The following is a 25,435-nucleotide window of genomic DNA, read 5'->3' as shown; positions in this document are numbered from 1 at the left end:
CGTTGAGAGAATATGTTGGGCCGGTACCAATGAAATTTTTGGACCCCAAACCAATATATTTACAAAAAAAACGCACTATATCCAAAAAATACGCCGTGGTCTCTTCATGCTTCCGGTCCCTTGATATTATCCGGGCTGGGTCCAAAGGTACTCTCTGGACCCTCCTGTCAACGCTACGGCAAAAATATAATTTTCTTTAACAAAACATTCGATGTTGTTATGTTGTTTATTGCTTGATATTCGTGGGTATTGACATAACGAGACACATTATATAATAATCATCGGTGAAAACTGATGCTTATCAGTACATTACCAAAATAAGGGCAAGAATAGGTACGACTGGGACTTTCTCGGCGGTTGTCTTAAAATTTATTCTAGATTTACGCATTTTTAGTGTTAAGCTACAACTCTGGAATTATACAGTTACCACGTAACCTATTTATAGGCTACTTATAGCATATGTTTTATTATTGTAGTGGGCTCACGATCGTGTCGCTTTTGGGTGAATGAACTGCAACAGTTAGACTATTACAGGCAGGGGTGAACAAAATCGAAAAAAGAAGCACTGCCCTGTATAACCGTACCTCAGTTGTTTCATTTGGTAAGCTTCTATTTACCAGTGTTCTGACCGGTGAACCCACACCAAAACGAAAGACGTTGTAAATTGATTAATTGGCATTGTGTCGTATAGGCCTAAAGATAGGTTGGGCTTGTTTGCTATAGCGTTTCTTCGGGCGCGCCTTTTAAAAGTTTTTCTTGATATTGTAATTTGTTTTGTCGGCTTCAAGTGCAAGCTATTGGAAATTAAAGTGTAATCGAAGTTATTACAGTTAGAGGTAACCGTCTCCATGAGGGTTTGCCTGCGGTCATCTGGATTTCCGCAACGATGGCCCAGAGGCTTGTTGACGTCAAAAATTGTAACGTAAGTAAATCTCTTATGTTTAGCGATTTCAGCAATAGTCATAATGATAGGCCTACTATCAATGGTACCAAAAAAGTGATTTTGATCTACTTTATGCTATATTGTTCCAAATTGCCTTTCTTTGTTTTACTACTGCGCATTATCTGTACGATATAATCTGGGGTGTATCCCATCTTGATATTTCGAAGATGCTAAAAAAGTAACAACAACAATGCGTGTGTCCACATCATCGCTACAATAAAAGTAGCTAGACGACAAAGTCTTTGTTTGTATCCGTTTAGAGTTATGAGAGATTACAGTATGCGTCAAAACAATTTAGGCAAGTGAGTTGCTGATACCAGTTGGTAGCTATCTCGGCGGTTCTCAAACCTTTTTTCTTACACTGTAGAAAAACATTTCACGGCTGATGTCTAAGCAAAGCAAACGCCTTTCCCTCGAGACCTCAAAGTCGCACTTGACCTTCTAAGAAGTTATGTCAAATGTTCTTTTTGAGAAAACAAAGACCTGATGAAAAGATATATGCTATTAAGTGTCAACTAAATAGCCGTTCATTTTTGTACAGTACAGTAATCTCAGATTTTTATCAAAACATTTTGAAGATTATGTTTGTGTTGTTATTGGCCATTAGAGGCAATGTTTTGCCTCAAGCAGTGTATCCGGTATATTTCAGCAACGTTTATCACTGACAAAAGCAGTCATTTCTTCTTAATGTATGAAAAATGATATCTGGCTCAGTAGGTCTTTTGGCTATCCAAACTAGGATTCAATGAAAGACCTTCCGAGATTCTTGAATTAGCTTACTATAGTTTCCTACAAAAGTACTAAAAACTTATCTGCGTTTGAACAAGTCATTTTTTACCAATGTCATATCAGTAGGCTAATTAAAATAAAAAAAATTCCAGGTCATGGCTTCAAGGTCCGCAATATTTGTAAAACCAGCTTTACGATTGCACAAAATTGAAAAGATTTACGTAATCGTAAGGTGTATTAGACTTTTCTTTCGCATTTTTTCACTGTTTCTCCTTGGGTAGAAAACATATTTTTCCTTGGGTAGAAAACATAACAAATCGCAATGTAATAAGCATGGCCGTTAAATGAATAGTTTGAGTTAGTACCAAAGATCTTCTGGCTCCATATTAAGACACTTCTAAGAAAAGTGCACAATACCCTATCCAAAAAATACATGGTGGCTTTTTCAAGTTTTTGGGACTCCTTGAAAAAGTTACGGCATCCTAAAATTATCTCGGACCTGGGTCCAATGGTACCCCCTGAAACCCCCTGTCGACGAAACTGGAATAATAAGTATTGTTTTACATAGATCTAGTTGATAATTATAATTTTATATACATTATAGTTCTCTGAGCTCAATATTAAATACATTTAATAAGCAATTAACCTACTTTTTCTTATTGCACATATACATGTCATCAAATATATTGTAATTATTTGCAAGAAAACGCAGAGATAATTTCAAAGTACCGGTAGGCTGCGTGCTTTTGTTTGCCGTAAAACTCCTCACACTATAGTCTTGCATAGGAACGGCGAAATGCTAAGGCATGTTTTGTAGCAGAAAAAAGTGATAATTTAATGTGCCAAATGCTTCTGCATGTGACACCGCAGGCGTCATCTTTTTTACTAATGTACGTGATGTCTCCTATTCATTTGCCATAGGCATCATTTCGGCTGCCGAAAAAAAACAAAACAAATATAATTAAAAGTCTGCTGACGATTTAATAGTTTTGTTCTTGAAAACATTCAACCTACGTATTGCTGACATGCAGCTTTTGCATCGGTTGTCTTTTCATGAAACCAAACACAAAAACCTTTGTAGTGCATCCATAGTTGCCTAGATCAGGGCTTCCCAAACTTTTTTGCTCGCGACCCCTTTTATTCTCCTAAAATGTTTCGCGGCCCCTTACGATTAAAACGACGAACAGTGCGAAATATACATTTGTGATATTTATTGAAAAGCTTAAAATTAAATCTAACGAAAACCAAAAACAATTTACCATTCTCAGTTAAGTTTGTTTTTACTTATTTCTGACCATAACAACGAAGCCTATGGGTAGCCTACTGGAAACAAAACAAAAAAACAAACACATTTATTCAGTGTGATGGGTGTGACTGCAGTTTCTGCCACAAAGCAAGTCCAGCCGTGACTCAATATTAGTTAAAGCTGGTCTCAAAACGGTTTCAATGTTACTTAGGTTGGAACGGTAGGCGAAGTGAGAACATTTCAAATAAATCATTTTGAAATTTTGGTTTCCAGATGTTCAATATTTTGAAGAACGCATCAATTTTAGATTTCAATGCAAAATATTGATGTTTTCTCCTAAAAGGGGACAAATTAAATTCGTTTAGTTTTTCAAGCAAATCTGACATTGGACATAATTTCAAAAGCCAAATGTTATTGCGAAAGTGGTGGACCAAGACTGAATTTTATTCTGTTGGAAAAATCACGATTTCGTGTTTCAACGTTTATTGGCTAGCCTTTTTAAAGCTTTGACTTTTGAAAGCCACCTCACTTCACGATGCCGTAAAAGAGTTTTTAACAACGATTCCTATTTTGCCCAGGGATATCTAAAGAAGGGGATACGAATGCTTATATTACGTCTGACAATAGAAGGGCTTTTGTTTATCGTAAAATGACAATTGGCACCGATAGTCTGATAGTGGCCTAGTTTAATAAATCTTGTTATGATAACTTGCATTGCGCTATTAACATCAGGCTTGAATATTCACAGCATGCTCGTGGTGGCTTGTTAATTCAACTACCCATATACCATACTTGCTTTACATCTAGCCTCCTGCAAACGAAATGGCCCGTTTCGGTGAGTCCGATCCCTATTCGGTGATTTTTTCAAATTTTTTTTAAATTATCGGGTACCGTAGCCTAAATATCATTGCCATTTTAGGGGTTCGGGTTAGAGGTTAGGAACTCACCGAATCGGACACCGAATAGTAGCAGACCCCCTGCAAAGGCTTTGTTATAAAAAAACAGCTTACTGGTAACTTTTCAACTGTCTTTGTAAACAAGTATTTTTTAAATATACTCTACGTAACATTTGCTAACTGTATTCTGTAGTTCATTGTAACAGCTGCACTACAAAACTTTCTACGATTTAAAAAAGAACCACATGTTTAAAGCACTACAAACTACCGCTCTGGTATAGTGTCATGAGAATAAGGCAATCGTTGCGAGCCTTATATCCCTTCTCTAGATATCCCTGATTTCGCCTCATAAATTTTCAAAAATACGGGCAGCCTATTGAGTGCGCGACTCTTAAAATTAATAACTGTCACAGCATCTCGCACAGAAGTGTTAATATGCAGTACCTTGTGCAAATTGGTATACTTTCTGCGACCCCTGAAGTTCGTTACGCGACCTCTTAAGGGGTCGCGACCCCCAGTTTGGGAAGCCCTGGCCTAAATGAAGCTTTCATTTTTCTCGGACCTCGATCTTAGGCCGTTGTTATGGTAAATTTTTCTCCTTTTGTCGTGGGAGAAGAACATAAAATAGAACTTAATAATAGGCCTACTAAATCATTATAGTTAACATATTGATACTGTCTGTGAAACAGTGTGGTGGTTCTAGTTGCATAATTTAAATACTCTCAAAAAAATTGTCACAAACTTAATCATGATAGTGGCAGACGGTGATCTTTGTACTGTATTTTCTCGTTATATTGATAAAAATTTGTCTCACACGTGTCGGTCTCGATCGTGGCAAGTGGATAATAAAATTTTAATAGCTTTTTGTGAGGGCAATTGATATGTGACTGGACTGACTGCAACCTTTAATCACGAAGGTGCGAAAGCTTTTTCAATAAAACTAACAGGACCTATCTATCTTTTATCTAACTTATTTTTTTATATTTGCTTTTTTTTACAGCAAAACTATTTATAAGAATTAAGCAGCTAACAAACAACTATACGTCCTCAGCATTCTAACTTTAATGTTCGAACTTAACTTAATTGTGACTCGTGTTTTTATGAGGTTTAGATCATTTTTGTGCAACAAATCGCTTGCACGTGAAACGAAATAAACGAAGAAAAAAAAGTGAAAACCGAAAAGTTAACGAAAACAACAATTATGTCGATTGCAAATCGAAAATGAATGCACCTATGTGATAAATAGAAGAATAAAATAATTGCTCAAATTTGTTTTCACACACGTAGCTAATTGAACTAAAATCGTGACGATTTCTGCATGTCTAATGATAACAAGGAGATGTCATTTGAAAGATATCGTTGCCAGATTTCTGTAAGAATTGATTGAAGCAGTTTCTTGAAAATTAAAACTCAAATCACAAATGGTATGCATTTTAGGCTAGTTGTATGGTTAGATAAGCTTGCCTCAAAAAGAAAGTTTGCTAGTTATAAGTGATTTAATGTTTAACATTATTTCTTATTGGAGAAGCTTGTACCTTTTCAAAAAATAAACAATAAATCTTGACAATGAATCTCAGTAAAAGTTACTTTTAATCGCAACTAATATTTCAGTTTGCAACCCACTGTAACTCTGCAAATGTTTAAAAAAAAGAAAACGAAGTCTATACAGAGCCGCCAGTAGGCACTGGGCTACTACATAATGAAAAAAATATTTATTTTATTCTTTTCCATAATCCGATAAAAATTAGCATAAAATTAATAAGATATGATTGGATCCACATCCGACTCTACCCAGACCAATCGCGAAAGGAAGTGGAATTGATGGCCGGAGGCATTCAAAGCTATGACATTGTTTTTGCCGGTGAAGTAAACGATGTGACACCAATGACCACAACTTTTATTGCAACGTCGGTTCCATAAAATGGATCGTAAAAGACTGTTCAGTAAAAGACTCCGGCTAGAGTAGACCGTTTGTAAAATACTCCGGCATGTTATAAAAATTTAAATTAACATGTACTCTAAAAGATCGTCGTTAATATTACAGTATTCACATTTTTCTCAAATTTATTGATGCTTTTGTATCTGCTTTACGCGGATCCTCGATTGACTTTACGTTGATACGGGTTTAAGTAATCGCCCCCTTTTTTTAATTAAATGTAATAAACAAACGTTAATTGATGAGAATCTTGCTTTTGTGATCAATTTCAGTCAAATTTTTTCAGCGGTCAAGATTGTAAAGATCTGCTGTACCATTTTCTGTTAGATTAAATATGAGTAAGCTGAGTAGCTCATGACTTAGATCGGAGTTGGACGGTGATAACCTGGAGTCGGTGTTGCAATGTTTCATGCGACTTCACAACCCTAGGAAAAACGTCACAATTGGTGATCACTTTTCGGCATGTTTCTCCTCATGTTCTTGATAAGGGTAAAGAAAGCATTCATTAAAACGCTCCCACCACTTGGCCACATGTGTCAATTATCGTCGTCATCATCATGATTATTTCCAGCCTATGGTAGCCTGATGCGAAGCAAAAGTCTTCACTCTTTTACCAAGTCGATCGTGTGTGTGTCTTTTCATCCGGCTACATTCTGTTATTATGTAGCCTAAAATGTAGTAGCCAGCAAGGAGCGAGTTTATTTGGAACTGATGCTGCAGGCGGCTACCGGTGCTCATGACGAAATGCTGCAATCTTGCAGTGCACATTCATGCCCTCCAGCTCATTGCCTTATCAACATACACGTGATTGATACTTGAGTGAAAAAAATTTGGAATGATACTTTGCATCATCACACGAGCATTGCAAATCAATAAATGATATAAAATAAAATGTGTATTTTATTACGTTTACTGTTAATAAATGTGGTGTTTTCTTTAGTACAAATTGATGTCTGTGTGCTAACATAATAATTAGAGTCGCACAATCTGTGTTTGATTTTACAACAATACAAAACAAAAAACAAACATTATACTTTCCAAAATGATTTATTTTATTGTACTATTTTCCATTCATCTTACATCAGCATTACTGAAGGCAGGACAGCTACATCAATTGGTTATTGAAGGTTTGTTGGAAGGAAAGAGGTGCAGGAGAAGAAAGAGACAAACTTGGAGATATGATGTAAAATAGTGAGCTGACTTGTCAAGCATCAAAGAAGCAGAAAGAGCAGCGGAAGAACGTGGCGTGTGGAAGTAATTGACAGCCAACCCTCGTCTCCGAAACGGCACATGATGATGATTATTGAATAGTTAAACGACACTCTTTACTTCAATCAAACTCATGAAATTTTACTTAAATGATTTTAAAATTCAGAAGGATGGCTAGATTTGAGCAAAATGCGTTATACCGTAGTAGGCCTATGGTACTGTGGCCGACGCAAATGTGCGTTATAGACGTGTTGATTGCAGGTCTTCCTCTAAGCTCAAAAATAAAATCACGGCCAAAGCCCACTGCAGCATTTTTATTTCTTTTCTGCACAGTATAGCTTACACGCCAATGAAAAAATGGCCTTGTTTTCATAAGAGATAGACAAGAATTTCAAGTTGCTAAAAGCAAGTATTTTTTATTTACATTGAACTGAATAGACCAAGCACCCTTCTATACTCAAAACGCTACAGGCAAGACCAATGGCATAATTTGTTCACAATTGAACAATTTCAAAATTAGAAGCAAGAAAAAACACAGAAAGATAGATAATATTGCTCTATGAACCCAGAAGATTAAAATTATTTGAAAGCGCTTCTTTTTAGAGAAAGCAAGCACGTCGCTTCTAGGAATAGTGCAATATCACACGTGAAATTCGCGACTGGTACGAAGGATACATTCACATCGCGGCATGCATTCTTGTTTGTAAAAATTACTTCTTTTTTCTGATATTCTGACAACGTCTATAAAGGCAACGTATAAGACCTTTTAAATCATTTGATTGTTTTCAGGTGTGACAAAAGTTACGTGTTTTGTCATTAACGGTAGGAGAACATCGTGTTTCAAAAGGTTGTTCCACATAACAAATTACTAACTTGTCTGTGGACTAAACAATTAAAAATTAGCATTTGATAAACAAGACAAGTCGCAGTTTTGTTCCCACCCAACAAATATAATAATATATCAGGCAGCTTTAACAGAAATCCATCTTACTTGTAAACAAACATTTTTTGTCAACGAAGCAGCGTATAGCTAAGAAGTTGTGCCTTATCACCTCCTCTTCTTTGTAAAACGCGTCGTAGGCCACCATTGTGGCAAACGACATCATAAAAATGAATGGAATAGTATCTGTGAAGCTTGCGTACTGTCTTTTTATCGAATCATGAAAACCGCTACAAAAACAAATTGTTGTTCGTAGACTAAGAGAAAAGAAATCAAGACCCCTGAGCTCCGGGAACTGGCTGGTAGTTCGTCTATCTTTTCGAAATTTCAGAATGAACATAGACAGTCTGTCTAATAACCACATCAAGCAATTTTTATTTGCTTTGGCATCAGATAAACATCAACGTAAGCAGCCCATTATTGTGAAATAAAAACGAACACGGCCGCGTCTGTGCGTGTGGTAAGCTTTGTGTTCAATAAACACCATTTTTGGAAAATTAATGATGTCCAAAAAAAAAATGTGTTTGGCATTTTATATTGCACTTAGTTGATCATGCCATAATACAGAAGCTATTATTTGCGTTCATCCGATGAATGCGAAAAGCAAAACAGAAACATACAAGTTTTTTATTGCTTCACTGACGTTTTACGCATCATACCAACGCGCATCCTCAGGTGGCATAAGATACAAAATCAAATTTACGAAGTTATGCAGTTTACTGCAGTCCGTTTGAAGGCAGTTAATCTATTGTGGACTTTACAAGCTATACGTTATTTAAATTCTTAACGAGAGCTCTATGAAAGAAACCCTTGATCTGACTAGGCTTGCTATTTGCAAAAATTAACATCATGTTAAGTCTAGTAGCATTACTTGGTTCATATGCTTCCCATTGAAATTGTAACTGTTTGAAGGAATCTTGTCAGTTGTATGATTAGGCGAGATACGTTTGATTGTACACCATGCATGCAAGCAACGCCATCACACTGCTTCTTTTCACCATAAAGCTTTCATTTTCAGGTATGTATAAAATTCTGGACCAGCTTAAATATGTAGTCTTTTTAATTTAGATAAACTAATTAAAATCTAAATAAACTTTGGCAAGACTTAATGACATACCTAAATAAATGGGATCTGCTGTTTGATGGCTGCAATTTCTCTTCGTTGTTTCCACCTTTCTGTTGTGTTACGTTTGTAACTTCTAATGCATGTTATAACAAACGACACAAAATAAACTTACTGTTTTATCATAAGTATTGTTTCAAGGTAGAGGAGCTTGATTTTTCAATAGAAAGAGTTAGCACGCTAACTTGAGACGTAGGTTTGAAACACGTATAATCAAATTAATTGTAGAGTTGTGATACCAATAGTCTAAAGCAGGGGTGTGCAACGTGCGGCCCGCGGGCCAAATGTGGCCGCGAAGAAAAATTATGTGGCCCGCGAAGATGTGCCAATTTTGAATTGTGTGCGGCCCGCGAAACATGTTTATACGGTAATTTAGTTTAGTCTGGTACGTTTGAACAATTCATTGTGGAGTGGAATATTGTAGATTTCGCACCTTCTGTTAACCATTTTAGAAGTCTCCCACCGGCCACCGCCAATCCATTGTATTTAATTTTCTATTCTGATGTCTCTGGATTTATTAATATTCAATTGAACACTGAGAATATGTCCTTATAATGTTTGTAATGTATTGTATTGAGTTTAAAGTTAACCGTTGTTATTGCGTTCATAAACGTAGTTGCACTGATGGGAATTTAATATTCGAAAACGCGTTCTGCAACACTGTTTTTTGCACTCTGTAATGCCAGATGCAGATTTATCTGTAGCTTTCTATCACGCATTGAAGCGATGATCTGATCATGAAATTTTTTACGGTTCGAGAAAAAGTTTTCTCTGCCTATAAAACGTTGAATGGTAGTTTAATCAATTATTTCTAAAAATGTATGGTCTAGGTATCCCTGGTATGGTCACATAAAAGGCATTATGAACAAAGTACGACTTTGGAAAGCTCACATACAGACAGGACATCTTTTCCACTTTCCAACTTTGAGAGACTATGGAATGCATCCAGAGAAGAAAACTAAATTTGAAAAATTGTTGTATGAATTTTTGGCTCGTTTCAAGGACTTCAAATCTCATGAACATTTGTTTGATATATTCTCTTCGCCATTCAACACGGACATTGACAAAGCACCAGCTGATATCCAACTTGAACTGATTGATCTTCAAGAGAAAAAGGATTTGAAAGCAAAGTATTTAGAAATGACTCTTGGCGATTTTTACCGAAAACATCCCAACCAAGATGACTTTCCACATTTCAAAAATCCATGGCTTCAAAATGGCACTTTTTGGCTCAACGTATTTGTGCGAACATTTTTTTCTAAAACGGGCGTCATGAAATCCCCCTATTGATCGGTTCTGACAGACCAACACTTGGAAAATGGACTTCGAATTGCGATCACTTCCATTAAAGTAAATTTGGAAAAAGTCGTCAGGAAAAGAAGCCAGCTGCAAACTTCTCACTGAGCTCGTTTAAAGACAGTGTGACAATAAATTTGAATAGCAGTTTTCTTCAGAAATTTATGCGTCCTAACTTATTATTTCTGGAAGGAGATAACCCCTAATATAAGAATAACATGAATAACAAGAAAAACTACTATTTTGTGCCTGCAACTACTAGAAATCATATGTTAAATAAACGTGCGGCCCGCGGTTTCACCCAATTATTTATATCTGGCCCTCCTGTAACAAAGGTTGCACACCCCTGGTCTAAAGACAGTAGCGCTGACGGGAGTGAGAGGCGCAGGGGTAGCCTACTTTTTAACCTGGGTCCGGGGTCATTTTGGGTCCGAAAATGTTCCCAAGAGCTTGAGAACCGGGTGGGTGAATATGAAGTCGTATTGTTTTCTTCAGAGATGTCTTGTTTGGGAGACCGAGGCCTCCCACGCTATCGTTTCAACAGCCCTGTCTTGAAATATTTAGGCCTACCACAAATTAAGGTCAAAAATGTAACATATGAACAGATTTTTAAGTTATGGTCATTCATGGTGCTACTTTGAAGCTCATCTTCTACAACAACAAAATCTTGAATTTTTTGTGATAAACTTAATAAAAATTTCATTTTTCTCCGTAGCTAGAACGCCAGAGATTGAATGCACAATGGTCGATGCAGCCGATCGAATACCATGTGATTTCAATGGAAACGGTATGTACGAATGTGAGATTACATTCCATCAAGCTACCAACAGGTTGTGTTGCTACGATGACGAAACTCCTAATTCCCCTCTATGTTTTGTTGGTAAGTTTACTTATTCAAAAGCAGAACAAACCGTTCTTGTTGGACAAAATACGTTGTTGTTGTTGAGCAAGAATGAACATTTTGAGCTTATTAAATGTTAATTGTGTACAAGAGCATATTGCCCATATTGCCATATGGAGTAGAAACGCGGTCACTTACAAAACAGCAAACATGGCAGTAGCGCAAAGGAATATGAAAAGAATAATATTAACCTGTTAAGTGCGTAAGACGACAACTGTCGTCCGAGACAGTCGCTCTTGCTGTGCGTAAGACGACAATTGTCGTTTTCGTGATCGCAGCTATTCATGGCACTTTTAATTTCGCTTTCCTCTATTCGCTTTGTCTGGAAGGCGCAATTATGACGTGTGAAGAAACATAGATGCATTGTTTACATTACAATAACTATTGCAGCCTGACGGAAATTATTAATCCCTAAATCACTCTATTACAATATTAGGTAGCTTCTGCACTCACCTACAATATAAACACAATTGCAAGAATAAAAAGATTTCATCCTAAATGGTTTCTTTTTCTATAATGGCTTTCTTCCGGTGTATAAAATTCGAACCACGTCATACGCGTTTAGACTGTGTGAAGTCATTTTGATGTAATGTTGCAAGCAGTTTCAGAAATATTTTGTTGTGTTCGAAAACATATTTTGTAACATATAGTCAACAAACCAATAGGGTTTTGTGTTGCTGCTGATGTTAGAACAAGCATCAGAAAATGATACAGTTTGAATATTTCCAAACTAAACTTACGTGTACTTTGTTTAGTGTCCTATAAATGCTTAGAAATTATTCTGTTCTGTGAGCTGATGTGTTTTTTTTCCTTCACAATAAACAACTGAGTTGAATAATTTCACAATGGCGAAATGTATAATCACTTGAGAGTAATGCGATTACACCAGAAACAATAGTCCAGCCGGGGACTTCTCCGCAATAGTCGATGAAAAGGTAAAGCAATAGACACAAAAGGAAATTGAACAAAAGCGTATTATGCTGCGTCATGGGGGCTCCCCAATATCCTAGCAAGCAATATTGCGACGAAAAATACTACGAGTGATCAAATTAAATACGCACAGTAAGGAGAGTTTCGAAAAATTAATTACGCACTTAACGGGTTAAGCATAAATGAAAAAGACAAGATTAAAAATAAAAGGTATTAAAAACAAAACACATAATTAAGATGCAAGGGCGTTGACAGGGAGGTCTAGGTGGTACTTTTGGACTCGGGCCCAGAATATTTAGGGGGCCCGGATTTAAAAGATTCCCCGCGACTTCAAACATTATCAAGATCTTAATATAATCAGATCTAAAGGAATTGCTATCAGACGCTAAAACAGCCACTTCAGACGTCAACTGGTGAAGTACCGGACCCCTTCCGGGTATACTGATTTCCCAAACCACAATTATTTTTTTTTAAAACACGACATATTTTTCTTCACCCACTCTTTAATTCTGAAGATATATATTTTTTGGTGGTAATCACTTCTAGCTACTTGCGTCTACACTACAAAGAATTAATTTCAGCCGAAAACTCCAACAACTTTAAACATACCGACGAAGATCGTGATTGAGAGCAAGGATTTAGCGGTTTACTGAGAAATCCCTAATGCGTAAGTGCGCAGTTGGGGAAATTCGTGGATACAACAAATCTTTGAGAATATAATAATATATACGGTATATATAAGTGATACGGTATTCCTCTTAATTTTCTACTTTGAACGGCATATGTCATCCTCATTTTAACAGCACATCAATAAAAGCTTGTGCACAACCTTTATATTCATAACATTGTCGATGAAGGGGGCCCGAAAATAAATTGGTACGGGCCCGAGAAATCCTGTCAACGGCCCTGTTAAGATGTCATTAAAATAGCAACAAATTTAAAGTGGAAATAAGCAGGACATGTAGCAAGAATAACAAACAACAGATTGTCCAAAATAAACACAGAATGGACACCAAGATATTCAAAAAGAACTAGAGAGAGACCAAAAACAAGATAGCGGATGACATTGAAGAAAAGGTTGACATCACCTGGATGAGAACAGCGAAAAACAGAATGGTGTCGAAACATATTTGAAGGCTATCTGCCTGCAGTGGCATGACTGGCTGATGATGAAAATTGAAACTAGAGCATAAGTTCGGGTTTTAACATTTTCGCATAGCTGAACGGTTTAAAATTAAGATAATTTTTAATCTTCTTCATGAACAACCGCTTACCTTCGCAATAAAGTGTAAGCCAATACTAGTTAGGTTTTGACCAATTAAAAATCATTAAAGTAATGCAACATTGTAGGTATATAATTTAGAATTTTCTAGTCAACAACGTTTTAAAATCTTTAATAAACCGCAACGACATCAAAGAAATTCAAATCAAATGCGATGTTTAGGCTAATTTTATCTTTAAAACAGGCTTACTCAGTGCCATGTAAAAATTAAATTGAAATAAGTTTATAAGATCTTTTTGGCACCCCCTGAGAACGCAATCAAGCTCCTTAATATTTAGGCTTAATAGTAGACTATATTTTTGCATGAAAAAGTATAGACTGACTTGACAAAGTGTGTCCGTCCTCACAGTTTTAAGGCTTGTGCAAACTTCGTAAAACGTTATTTCTGTTTTGCTATAGCTGGCGAAGATACCATAGAATCATCCAATTCCGGTGGCACTGCAGCTCCAGGTTTTCCTTCTGGTACCACCACACCCAGTAAGTATTGATAGATTCCATCGTTATCATCCGTTTGTCTCTGCTTCAGTAAATGAGACCTAATAATAGATTGTTTATTATAATATGTATCATATTTAGGCTAGGAGCAATTTTCTCCTAACACTGAACTAGTTGAGCATGCATATTTAGGCTACATGTGCTCCAAAATAAAAAAATATATATATTCTTTTAGATCCGAGTGTAAAGGTTTTGAAAAATTAAGTCTTTTTAGGTATTGCAAACGTGCCAAATTTTAAACTGATAATCCTACTTCGGTATCAATCACGTCATAACGTTCGCGTTTTGTCGCTTCTGCCTTTTCTAAATTTCTGCTATGTTTGACAAAGGCTTTAGGCCTAGGCTATATCGTTTTTCGTTTGTGATGGTCAAAATTAAAAATAAAACTAATTGAAACATACATTCAACATTTTTTCCTGCTTTTATAGGCCCATTTCGTCCAACCGCAGATTTGTTAGGAAACAGGCCTCCTGTTGGCACAGTAAGCACACTTTTCAATACTCAAAATCCCAATCCAGTAAATCCTTTCCTTCCTGGAAGACGACCACCTGTCCGTAAGTAATCACTCTTGCAGCACAACAAATTAATAAAATAGTTATTTATTATAAATAATTAAATATGCCACTTTTAACCTCTTTTTTACTATAACCTAGCTGAAACCACTAGACTTAATTTCTAATACTCAATTTTTAAACTTAGGACCAAACCCAGGTGCAATAAGGCCACCTACAGGAAATCAAATCAACACAAATAGTCCCAGCGAAAATCTCCAAAACCTTTTGGAATCACTAGGCATTGAAAACGCGGAACAGGCTACTGGGCCAACCCGTCCTAGCCGCCCAGGGGTTGGTCGTCCTGCTGGCCCAACCCCAACCATTCCTGATGGTAAGATGCTAATGATAAGAAGAAAGTTGCTAAAGTTTGTAGACACATTGCAAATCAATGCATGTGTTACGGCCATTTTTTGCTCAAGTTACGTAATTTTTACTGTAGCCTAAAATATTATTTTTTAGACATATAATCGTGGCGGATATAGGCTACCAGGCGATGGCAATCTTTAGGATTGGCTTCCCTTGGTCACTGGAATCGCCTATTTGTTGATCAGCCATTGTGTTTGCACGACATATATTTACACAAATTTGAAAGACTTGTAACACCTTGAATTGCAGATGTGGATAGAACTGTGGCTTTGTGTTCTTACATCAACAACAACGTTATACCAGAGAGTGTAAGTTAGTAGAAAAAAATATTTCCATTTTAAAACGACTTTTGGTACTAAAATAAGCTTTGTTAGACTATTAAGTAAATTGGTTATAAAAAATAAATACTTTCTATGCTTGCAACAAACACGAACCACCTCAGTTATGAATGACCTTTGCACACAGTAGCCTATTACATTAGGAAATGAACACAGGGTAAAAGTATAAGTAGGCTGCGCATTTGCTGCGCTGAAACTGCCTATATCTTGTAAAGGGCTCAGAACAAAGCGTATCTGCAAAAAGAGGATACAGTAAAAAACACATTGTGGCCAATTACGTCATATATGGTAATAATAATAATAATAATAACAACATTTATATAGCGCCACATCCACAGTCAAACTATGCTCCTGGGCGCTGTACACGACAATTGTGATAATTAATACGGTAATTTCAGTCATAATGTTCATTGAAGTAGAACGTTTTCAAGCGAGTTTTGAATTCATTTAAATTTTCTACTTCTTTCACACAAATAGGCAAACAGTTCCAGCAACTGGCAGCAACAACTGGGAAGGTACGATTTCCATATTGTGTCTTATGTGAAGGGTTGCACAAAAGCAGTTGATGTTGAGAACGCAAAGTTCTGGCATGTTTATAATGAACAAGCAAAGTGTCCAGATAGTTTGGAGCAAAACCATGGAAAACTTTATAAATTAATAGACATATTTTGAAGCGAATATGATACAATACTGGAAGCCAATGCAGGGATTTTAGTATAGGAGTGATATGCTCACGTTGACGTGTTAAAGTAATTAGCCGAGCAGCAGCATTCTGAACTCTTTGAAGACGCAAAATAGTACAATGTGGAATGTTATTTAACAATGAATTTGAATAATCAAGCCTGGACGTCACAAGTGCATGAGTTAAAGTTTTACAAGCATCAACATTAATAAACTGTCTGATGGAACCAATATTTCTAAGATGAAAAAAGCAAGATTTGACAGTGGAACTGACAAAGTTTTCTAAACACAAATGTTGATTTAATGTTACACCAAGCAATTTAATTGAGTTAGAAGAAGAAAGATTGATATTACTCAGGGTAAGGGTCATGTCATTAAACTTTGAAATACACCGTTTCGGAGAAAATACAATAAACTCACATTTTTCTTGATTCAGTTTCAACATATTATAAGACATCCAATTTGAGATATCAACCATACATTTTTGGAATTTTGACTTAATACAACACAATGAATCTTCATCAGTAACACGCAAATACAATTGTATATCATCAGCATATGAGTGGTATGAAAGCCCATGTCGCTTTATGATGTCAAACAGAGGTTTGATGTAGAGGCAAAACAGGACAGGGCCGAGAACAGAACCCTGAGCAACTCCAGAAGAAAGAAATGTTGCAGAAGACATTGAGTTTTCAATTGCTACAGATTGAGTTCGATCATAAAGATAAGAAGAGAACCACTCAAGTGCCATTCTTGTAATGCCAAAATCTGATTTGAGACGATTTAGAAGAATTTTGTGATCAATGGTATCAAAAGCAGCTGAAAGATCAAGAGAAAGTAGAACAACGCTGTGATTACAGTCAAGTACGGTAGCAATATCATTATGGATTTTTAGTAAAGCTGTTTCTGTGGAGTGATGTTGACGATAAGCAGATTGATTGATATCAAATAAATTTTGCACGTTTAAGAAATCATTTAACTGTCTGCCAACTACTTTTTCCAATATTTTTGACACAAAAGATAGATTGGACACAGGGCGATAGTTCTTGAACTCTTCTTTGTCTAGACTAGGCTTTTTTAAGTGTGGACGAACAATGGCATGTTTAAGTTTTGGGGGAACAAGACCACTTGTCAAGGATTTGTTTACGATGGAGGTCAGAAAAGACAGAAAAGATGATGAATGCTTTTTGAGGAGCCATGAGGGTACTGGATCTAGTTCACAAGATGCAGATGATAATGCAGTTAAATGTTAAGAATTTCAGTCTTGTCTGTTTCAAGAAAACTAGAAAATGAAAAATCAATGTGAATATGGTTACAAGGATCTGCTGACTGAGTTCCTCCAGTTATATGGTGAAGACATGGAAGAGTATTCCTAATTAAACTAATTTTGTTTGAAAAGTATTGGTTAAATGATTCAGCAATTTCTTGAGCAGACTTTCCAGTTGGATGAACACTTCTGTTATCTTTGCCCATCAATGTTTTAGAAAATTTGAAGAATTGTTTTGGAGTTTTGCTTTCACTGATTTGCTTAAGATAGTAATTTTTCTTGGCCTTAAGTACTAACATGTTCACATATTTGCATTGTTTTTTGTAAATATCTCGATGAATAGATAATTTAGTTTTTCTCCATTTGTGTTCAAGCTTTTTTCGAATTTGTTTTTCTTTCTTGAGTTCCATAGTAAACCAGAGAGAATTTGTTCTGAGTGTGAGCAATTGGGAGCAGATGGGAGCATGATCATTAGAAATAGATTTAAGAGTTGAATTATACAATTTTACAAGTTCTTCACAAGAACAGTTCAATTTTAAAGATTGAAAAGCAAGACAGACATCAGAAGCAAAATCTTTATCAATAATGTTCTTCCATTTGCGAAATTTTACTTCCTTCTTGGGACGAGGTGGTTTGTATAGATTTGTTTTTAATATTAATGCAAAATGGTCAGAAGAGAAAATACCCTGAACATTGGTCAGACATGGATCAATGACTAGTGGTTTATCAACAACAATGTTTGTATGACATCGCACTAACATGAAGTCTAGTGTGTGACCTTTTGCATGAGTTGGATCATTGATCAATTGTTTCAAACCAAATGTAGATGAAATATTGTTAAATTGCACAACATCCACTGAACCAATATTATCAAGATGCAAATTTATATCTCCAGTAACAATAATTTCATTATTACATAAAGACAATTGTTCCAAATAGTTAAACCACTCATTAAAAAATATGCTTGTTTTAAATCCATTCTTTATGGAGGGAGGAGGTCGATAAATTACACAAATTAATACTGGAATATTACCATGCTTTGAAATACATTCCATATGTTCAAACTGAGAAAACTGATGGCTAGCAAAAATTTTACTCTTGTCAAGTTTGGCAGAGACATTGTATAAGAAACCTACACCACCACCACGCTTTCCTTGAGATCTGGGAACATGCAAAATGTCATAACCTTTAGCAGTGATGTTACTTAACACATGACCATCAATTGAACTTCCTAACCAAGTTTCAGTCAGGGCACACACATCAATTTTGGAGTCAAAAATAAAGTCAGTTAAGGAAAGTGATTTATTATTGATTGATCTTATATTTAAACATCCAATAATTAAGGGGGAGTGAAATTTACTAAAAGTGGGAAAACGTTGGACTGGAATTAGATTAGTTAAGTTCAAGTTACTTTGTTTTCGATGAAAAGTTATAGGCCTACCAGATGACTTTGTACATACAACTGAAATTGGTCTTCTGAAACACTTTCTTGCTTTCTTTCCTCTCCTGGTTGGCTTAATCCTGTTGATTTTCAATTTTAATAACTCATTCCAAGCTCTTTTCTCTAAACTGTACTTTCCACTTGACAGATTTTTTACTTGTAACAAACTGCATCCTGAATAAGTGTACTGCTGCCATCTTGATTTTAATTTTCCAAGCTCAAGGTCTGCTGCAGCCATAAGATAGCGCAAAAACAGAAACCAAAAGTTAAGTCCAAGAAATCCATAGGATTTTTCAGAGCAGCTTCATAAACTTTAAAATTTTAAACCACACTACATTATACTATTTAATTCCTTAAACCTTATAATGGTAGCTATATTAGCCCACCTATAAAAGTTTTGTATTATTTTAGATTCTTAGATTTTTCGAAGATGTCTTAAGTCAATGTAACACTATCACCACGACTGTTTCCCCAGCAGTGGCAAATGCCTACATACAGAGAGAGATCAATGTAAGTATAAATGCAGTAACAGAAAATTTGACAGCTACTCATGATCGCTGTTTACTTCGTTGCTTACTTTACAAATGTAGATATAAATGACCTGCATTAGCCGGATGCTATGGGTTCGTTGTGGTAGTAGCGGTTTGTAGGCTACTAGCTTACGGAAAACAGTTCGGTAGTCATGTGCAATGACGAAAAGCATTGAAACATGAAACATTAAAAAAAATATTTCTTGAATAACGAAGCATAAAACTTTAAGATTAAAATTCAACAACGTTTCGCTTGATGAGTTTTAGATTTTTTTTTGACAAATATGAGCAAATTTCAAAAGAGATGCTTCAATTACGTGTGCTCCACTTCTTTAATTTAAAACTAAACAACAAGGCGTCATTTAGCATAAGATAAAATAATACAAACACATAAAAAGACGAACGTTTTCATCGGCTAGGTGCATCGATGAAAACATTCGTAATTTTTCTTTTGGCTTTTCGTTATATCATGCGTTGTATTGCTTGTATTCACTTACTTAAGGTTACATTTAGGTTATGAATTTCTTGGTTTCTTTAAGATTGACGAAATATTGCTTTCTTTTAAAGTTATTTTTGTTTAGAACATTATTGAAGCAAATAGAAACAGACAACCATCAAGCACACCTTCTACATCTGGATTAAATCCCTCGAATCCATTGGCAAGTCTTCTTGGAAACCGACCGCCTAGTACCGGTACTAATCCACTCGGAAATCTCGGTGGAGGTTCGAGTATTGCCAGTCTATTGGGAGGAGGAAACAGAAATCCACTCTCAAGTCTTGGTGGAGGCTCAAGCATCGGAAGTTTATTAGGAGGAGGAAATAATAATCCTCTTTCAAGTCTTGGTGGAGGTTCAAGCATTGCCAGTTTATTAGGAGGAGGAAATAATAACCCTCTTTCGAGTCTTGGTGGAGGTTCAAGCATTGCCAATTTATTAGGAGGAGGAAATAATAACCCTCTTTCAAGTCTCGGCGGAAGCTCAAGCATTGCCAGTCTATTAGGAGGAGGAAACAGAAATCCACTTTCAAGTCTTGGAGGAGGTTCAAGCCTTGCCAGTCTATTAGGAGGAGCAGGAGGTGGAAATAACAACCCTCTCAGTAGTTTGCTTGGCGGTGGAGGTAGTACATCTACAGCAAATCTTTTGGGTTCTTTGCTAGGGGGAGGCAGCAATAGTGGTAGTTCTGGTGGCAGCAGCAATAGCTTGGTAAACTCATTATTGCTGAGTCAAAGCTTTGGTCGACCAGGATTTAATCAACAAAATCAAGTGATTGGATCACAGTTGCCTAGTAAGTCAAAATTTGAAGACTTGATCTTTTTTTGATATAATAACAAACCAACATCAATTACGATAACATATAGGCCTACAATGAAATGTAGCCTAATTGCAGATAATAATGTAGACTAACATAGTAAAACCTACTGTAGGCTACGTTTATGCATAGTTAGTAAATCTTTTCTATTGCATTGCTTTCGTTTTTGTAATCAATCAAAATTCATGTTCTATTATATTGCAAAAACTGTTTCAAAGCAATGTTTTTGTAATACTTTTCGTGACTCATGCAAAACAGCTTAAAACATGAGATCTATTAAATATTTCTTAAAAGAATTTTACGATTCACGCAGGTGAATCATATATCAGTTATGTTCTTTTAAAATCAGCTTACCAAAGTTGCAAAAAAAACAAAAAAACTTTAAACGCATATCAATTTTCAACTGTGGTTTTTGTCCTTAGACTTTGTTGGGACCACACCTCCGCCCCCGTACAACCCATTTGTCTGCCAACTTCTATTGGGTAACAGTGATCTATTGGGAAGCGTAACCGGTGGCAGTGGCCTCTCTTCCATATTAGGAATTCAGTTTCGCACTAGCATCTTGAATCAAAATGGATGCTTGCGAAACCTTCTGGGTAACCCACTACTTCTATTGCAAGGTACGTTGTAGAACTGTTTGAAGCATTGTAGAATCTTGTACTAAAAGGTAATTCGACATGAAACATCCCTTTCAAACGTTTTTGGCTTTTTCTCTACAAGACAAGCGCTAGATGCATAGCCGAAAACGTTTGTCATTTTGTTTTTCTTTTTATTGTAGCCTATTGTTGTTGAGTTTTTTTGTGTTTAGTATTTACAGTATAACTGAAAAAGGTAACTTCCTACTCAAATTAGGCTTGTATCTGAATTATTATATTGATTTCAAGGAGGAGGAGGAATTGATGCTATTCGTAATTCTCTTGGTCCTCTTCTTGGTATAACAACTGACACAGAGGAAGAGAACATTGGTAACACAATCAGCGGAGCTCTAGACCCTGGTAATTTCACAATGCAGTTTATTTTTTTGCAACTAAGACTTTTGTTTTTTAAAATGCAACTCAAGATGCAAAAACATATGTAACAATATTAAAAAAGCACACGCGTGACAATACTTTTAAACAGCTTATTTCCATTTTCTTCAATTTAACGAAAAAAAGAATAGTACTTTATGTTATTAAATATTCTGGCTAACAGACAAATTTCTAAGCCGTAGTTTTTCAAAGCGTTTGTTGTTACCGGGCTTATATAGTTATTAAACTAAATAGGTTACCCTAATTATGTTTCCTAAAAAAAGACAGGAACGATAAAATATCAAAATGTGTTTTTAAGCTCGAATTCCATCTGAGGTGCTAACCCGGTGCTTGAATGAAAGAGACGAACTTAACCGCCAAAACAACTGCAAAGTCGGAGTTTACGTCAATATTAGAACAGAGTTGGAATGTCTTAACATTGTAAGTCAACAAATATTTGTAAATAAAGGAAATTTGTGATTCTATACTGTCCTTGTCAATAATGTTACAATGCATTTTAGATAAAATATGGCCTAAGTAGTTATTGTTGTAATATAACTTATACAATTTTTTTTACAAAAATACAATAAGTTCAAGAAGTTACGCTTTCAATAGATTGAATTTAATATGTGGATAAAATGCATAAAATGTATTTTATCCTTGATAAAGTGATAAAGTGATAAGGTATTCATAAGTTGATAAAATTTTATTCTTGATGAAATGCATTTTAAGTCAAATATGACTATTTTAAACTACTGTACATTGTACATGCGAAAGAATTTATCCGGATTATTTTGCTTATGAAACCATGCGTTGGCAAGCACAATCAAAGTAACTTATAAGTTACAGTATAAACAGTATGCTCAGACTAATTCAGACTGGCATGGTTTTAAACCCCTAAGCGTTTAAATTCAGAGCAGCAATGTGACCATTCAAAAAACAACATTCAAAACATTCAAAGACTGACATTCAAAAACAAAACAAGAAATTTTTTCGGAGGAAGCCTAATTTTTAAGCGCAATAAACCAAGAAATGCAATAGGCCTAAACCAGAAATGAGTAGCCTAGTGTACGAGTTTTCGTCTCGTGATAAATTGTAGGCTTACGCACCGCAGTCTAGCGACGCATGCAAGGCAAGTTAAAGGAGCGTTCTCGAAGCAAATCTTGTTTTGTCCTTGTATTATTTCGGTTAAAAATTCGAGTTGAATGGACTGGAATGCAGAAACTTATCTTAGTTCCATTTTCAAGCATTGCGTCCTCACTATGCGTGTGTCATGTAGCCTATACGTTATTTGAACAGTATGACACCTTACACCTTACAGCAACAATGCATTTGCAATTTCCTTAAATTAAACTGTTTTTGACACACACATGTAGACACAGATCGGAATCTAAAGCACAATTACGTGAGACGCAATGTACCCCATAAAATAATATTATTACGCCAATTTAATCCGTTTTTGATGCTGTATTTCACTCAACAAAAAGGTCTCAAAAAATTTTGTGTTTAAAAATTAGGTTTCAAAAATTTTTCTACGAGAAATGTTTTGAAACGCAGTAATTCTAAACATTACACCCATCAAAATGCTGGTTTTTGCACAATATTTCATTCTACTTCTGGCGGAGGTGGGCTCTTTCACTTTAATTCAATAAAACTACAAAGCAACATTTTTTACCACAGGTAAGAATAACATAGCCTAACATACATTTGAAAAAAACTATTTCTTTAAGGAATAGAATTTTAGATTATGGAAATACATAAAAATACTTTTGAATAATAACAGTAAATACAAAGTATCATTGTGTTTAGGGATGTATCTTTGCTTCTGGAGGGATGTGCTTCAGATGCCCTTACGTAACGACAAGTTCTCAGCTCAATCGAAACCCAGAAGGTAAAAGCACTTTGCTGGATCTTAGCCATTTACTGCGAACAGCCGGATGCGAATACGCGTCATTAACATACACGTCCAGTGAAAATCCTTCAGATATGCGTCGTTCTAGATGTTATCGGTAAAACTGAAAATATCCCTAGATCCTCTGCTAAAATGCTTTATGAGATTATTTTAGTTATAATCGTTTATTTCATTCTGCATGGATGCTGTTTAACTTAAAACGCATTGCAATCAAATTCCCGGAGTAGTTTTAGCTATTGCTAAATACGAGTAAAACTACGCAAAACTGGGAATCCAAATTCAAGAAAAACCTATAGGCCTAAATGTTGTGAAGTTTGCAAACGATCGTAACACGCTTGAAGATTCATTGCAAGGGTTAGAAAAATTATTAAGAAAATCAGAAGAGGTAGAAGAATGTGTGATGAGAATGAACACAAAAAGACAAAATTGCTGCAGTTGATAAAACCAGAGCTGTGAAGTCGGGCGACAAATATGCGGATTCCGATTCCACATCCCTGACTGACAGGGTCGTGGAATCGGCCAAAAATATACAACTCCGACTCCTCGGTTTATAACTGGCTGACGATTCCACGATTACGACTCCACAGCCCAGAATAAAACTGAACTACAGTAGGCCTACTGCAAACATCAAACTACTGTAAATGCGGTAAACAAAAATTTCAACAAGTGTCACACTTCGAATATCTAAAACACTTGTTTACGAATTATGGGTAAAGTGAGAAGGAGAACAGAATATAAACAGGAGTGATGAAATCGATATTAGGTACAAAAAAAAAAAATACTGAGCAGCTAGATAGATAGCCTAAGGTGTGTGGGCCGTGTTATTGTTTGCATACTTATGCTATGTTGCTTGTTCTGCAGAAACATGCACTGTCCCCACCTCAGATCGTCAAGATTGTCCAGGATTTTCTTCCACTCTGTTGTTGACATCATTTTTTAGTCAACAGCAACTTATCAATCAACGCCGACCAAGTGTAGCCACTGGCGGAATCGCGTCTGCTCGCTCAGCAGAAGCCAATAGCAACTTGACATCTCGAGTTGCTTTTAGACAAGGAGGTATAGTTTATAATAACCTACCAGGCTTGATTTCTGAAATCTCATGCTTGTCGTTGTAGTTACTTGTTCTATGATTCTGTTACATCTGACGTATTTTGCCAAAGAATCAATTTTCAAATTGAAATATTTGGTATACTGTATAGCCTACCCTTATGGTCATTTCTTCTCTATACTTCCTATTTCAGCTTAATGTTATTTTTTATGTAGCTAATACTTATTATTTTGTTATATTTCCGGTTAAAACTTACTTTGTTGACCGCATTTGAGATATCGCTTGTGAAGTCATATGCAGAATACCATACGTAAAAGCGTTTTCACTTGTAGGCTAAGAGAAACCAATAATTTTAGGGCAAGCAAAAACAAATTGGGCCTTTTGTGCCTAAAATTTGTAAATGGGCATTGTTAGAAGATGGACACTGTAGAAGAGTATTCGCCGTATTGCTTCGACTTATGATAAAAACTATGTTTTTTTAACTTCAACTGTAACCTATTGCTTATCGATCAAATCCTTTTGTCATCAGTTTTAGGTAATCTAGCCTCAGCTGGTGGACTTGGAAGCTTTTTGGGAAATCAGAATCCTCTAGCATCGCTTGGTGGTGGCTTAGGAGGTGGTGGTCTAGGTGGTCTAAGTGGAATTGGTGGACTTGGAGGAGGTCTCAATAATGTTTTTTTGCAAAGAAGCTGCGAAGATAAAGGATGCTGTTGGGATTCAAGTAACAACCTCTTCAACGCTGCAAATTCTTGTTATAGAAAAGGTAACTATTCCACTGGTCATACTTAATTAACACTTAAGTAGGCTGAATACTGTAGGTGCTGAGACTGCTTATAGAACAACGAATAATATAATCAATTGAACTTAAAATCCTTTTTTTGTTAACAGATCCAGGGGAAGCTCCTGTTTATGTTAACTCAACTAAGAAACAGGCTAGCTGTAACTGTTTACACGTTAATGATAAATCATAGTTTAGCACTTGTTATCAATTAACTTAACACATTGCCTGCGGTAATAATACCTACAATTTGCTTATTTCAGGTAGGTCTACTCTATA

At 35.9% G+C, this 25,435-nt stretch overlaps 1 protein-coding gene across 1 annotated transcript in view; it reads left to right on the top strand.

Annotated features, from left to right (window-relative positions):
* The first annotated feature begins 8,815 nt into the window (after positions 1 to 8,815).
* Positions 8,816 to 25,435, top strand: part of LOC145777031 (uncharacterized) — a 27,376-nt gene continuing 10,756 nt past the window's right edge. Inside the window, exons 1-14 of the mRNA XM_082588299.1 lie at positions 8,816 to 8,917; positions 11,034 to 11,198; positions 13,831 to 13,908; positions 14,355 to 14,480; positions 14,626 to 14,811; positions 15,096 to 15,154; positions 18,985 to 19,083; positions 19,685 to 20,387; positions 20,834 to 21,031; positions 21,296 to 21,406; positions 21,738 to 21,859; positions 23,228 to 23,309; positions 24,192 to 24,386; positions 24,908 to 25,141. Coding sequence (XP_082444425.1) covers positions 8,860 to 8,917; positions 11,034 to 11,198; positions 13,831 to 13,908; positions 14,355 to 14,480; positions 14,626 to 14,811; positions 15,096 to 15,154; positions 18,985 to 19,083; positions 19,685 to 20,387; positions 20,834 to 21,031; positions 21,296 to 21,406; positions 21,738 to 21,859; positions 23,228 to 23,309; positions 24,192 to 24,386; positions 24,908 to 25,141 — 2,416 coding nt within the window. The 5' untranslated portion in view covers positions 8,816 to 8,859. The remainder of the gene's footprint in view (positions 8,918 to 11,033; positions 11,199 to 13,830; positions 13,909 to 14,354; positions 14,481 to 14,625; positions 14,812 to 15,095; positions 15,155 to 18,984; positions 19,084 to 19,684; positions 20,388 to 20,833; positions 21,032 to 21,295; positions 21,407 to 21,737; positions 21,860 to 23,227; positions 23,310 to 24,191; positions 24,387 to 24,907; positions 25,142 to 25,435) is intronic.

This window comes from Aplidium turbinatum, chromosome 9 (genome assembly GCF_918807975.1).
Source record: "Aplidium turbinatum chromosome 9, kaAplTurb1.1, whole genome shotgun sequence".
NCBI classification, from domain to species: domain Eukaryota; kingdom Metazoa; phylum Chordata; class Ascidiacea; order Aplousobranchia; family Polyclinidae; genus Aplidium; species Aplidium turbinatum.
Note: the sequence above shows the minus strand (reverse complement) of the source record. Positions and strands in the feature narration are given on the sequence as shown.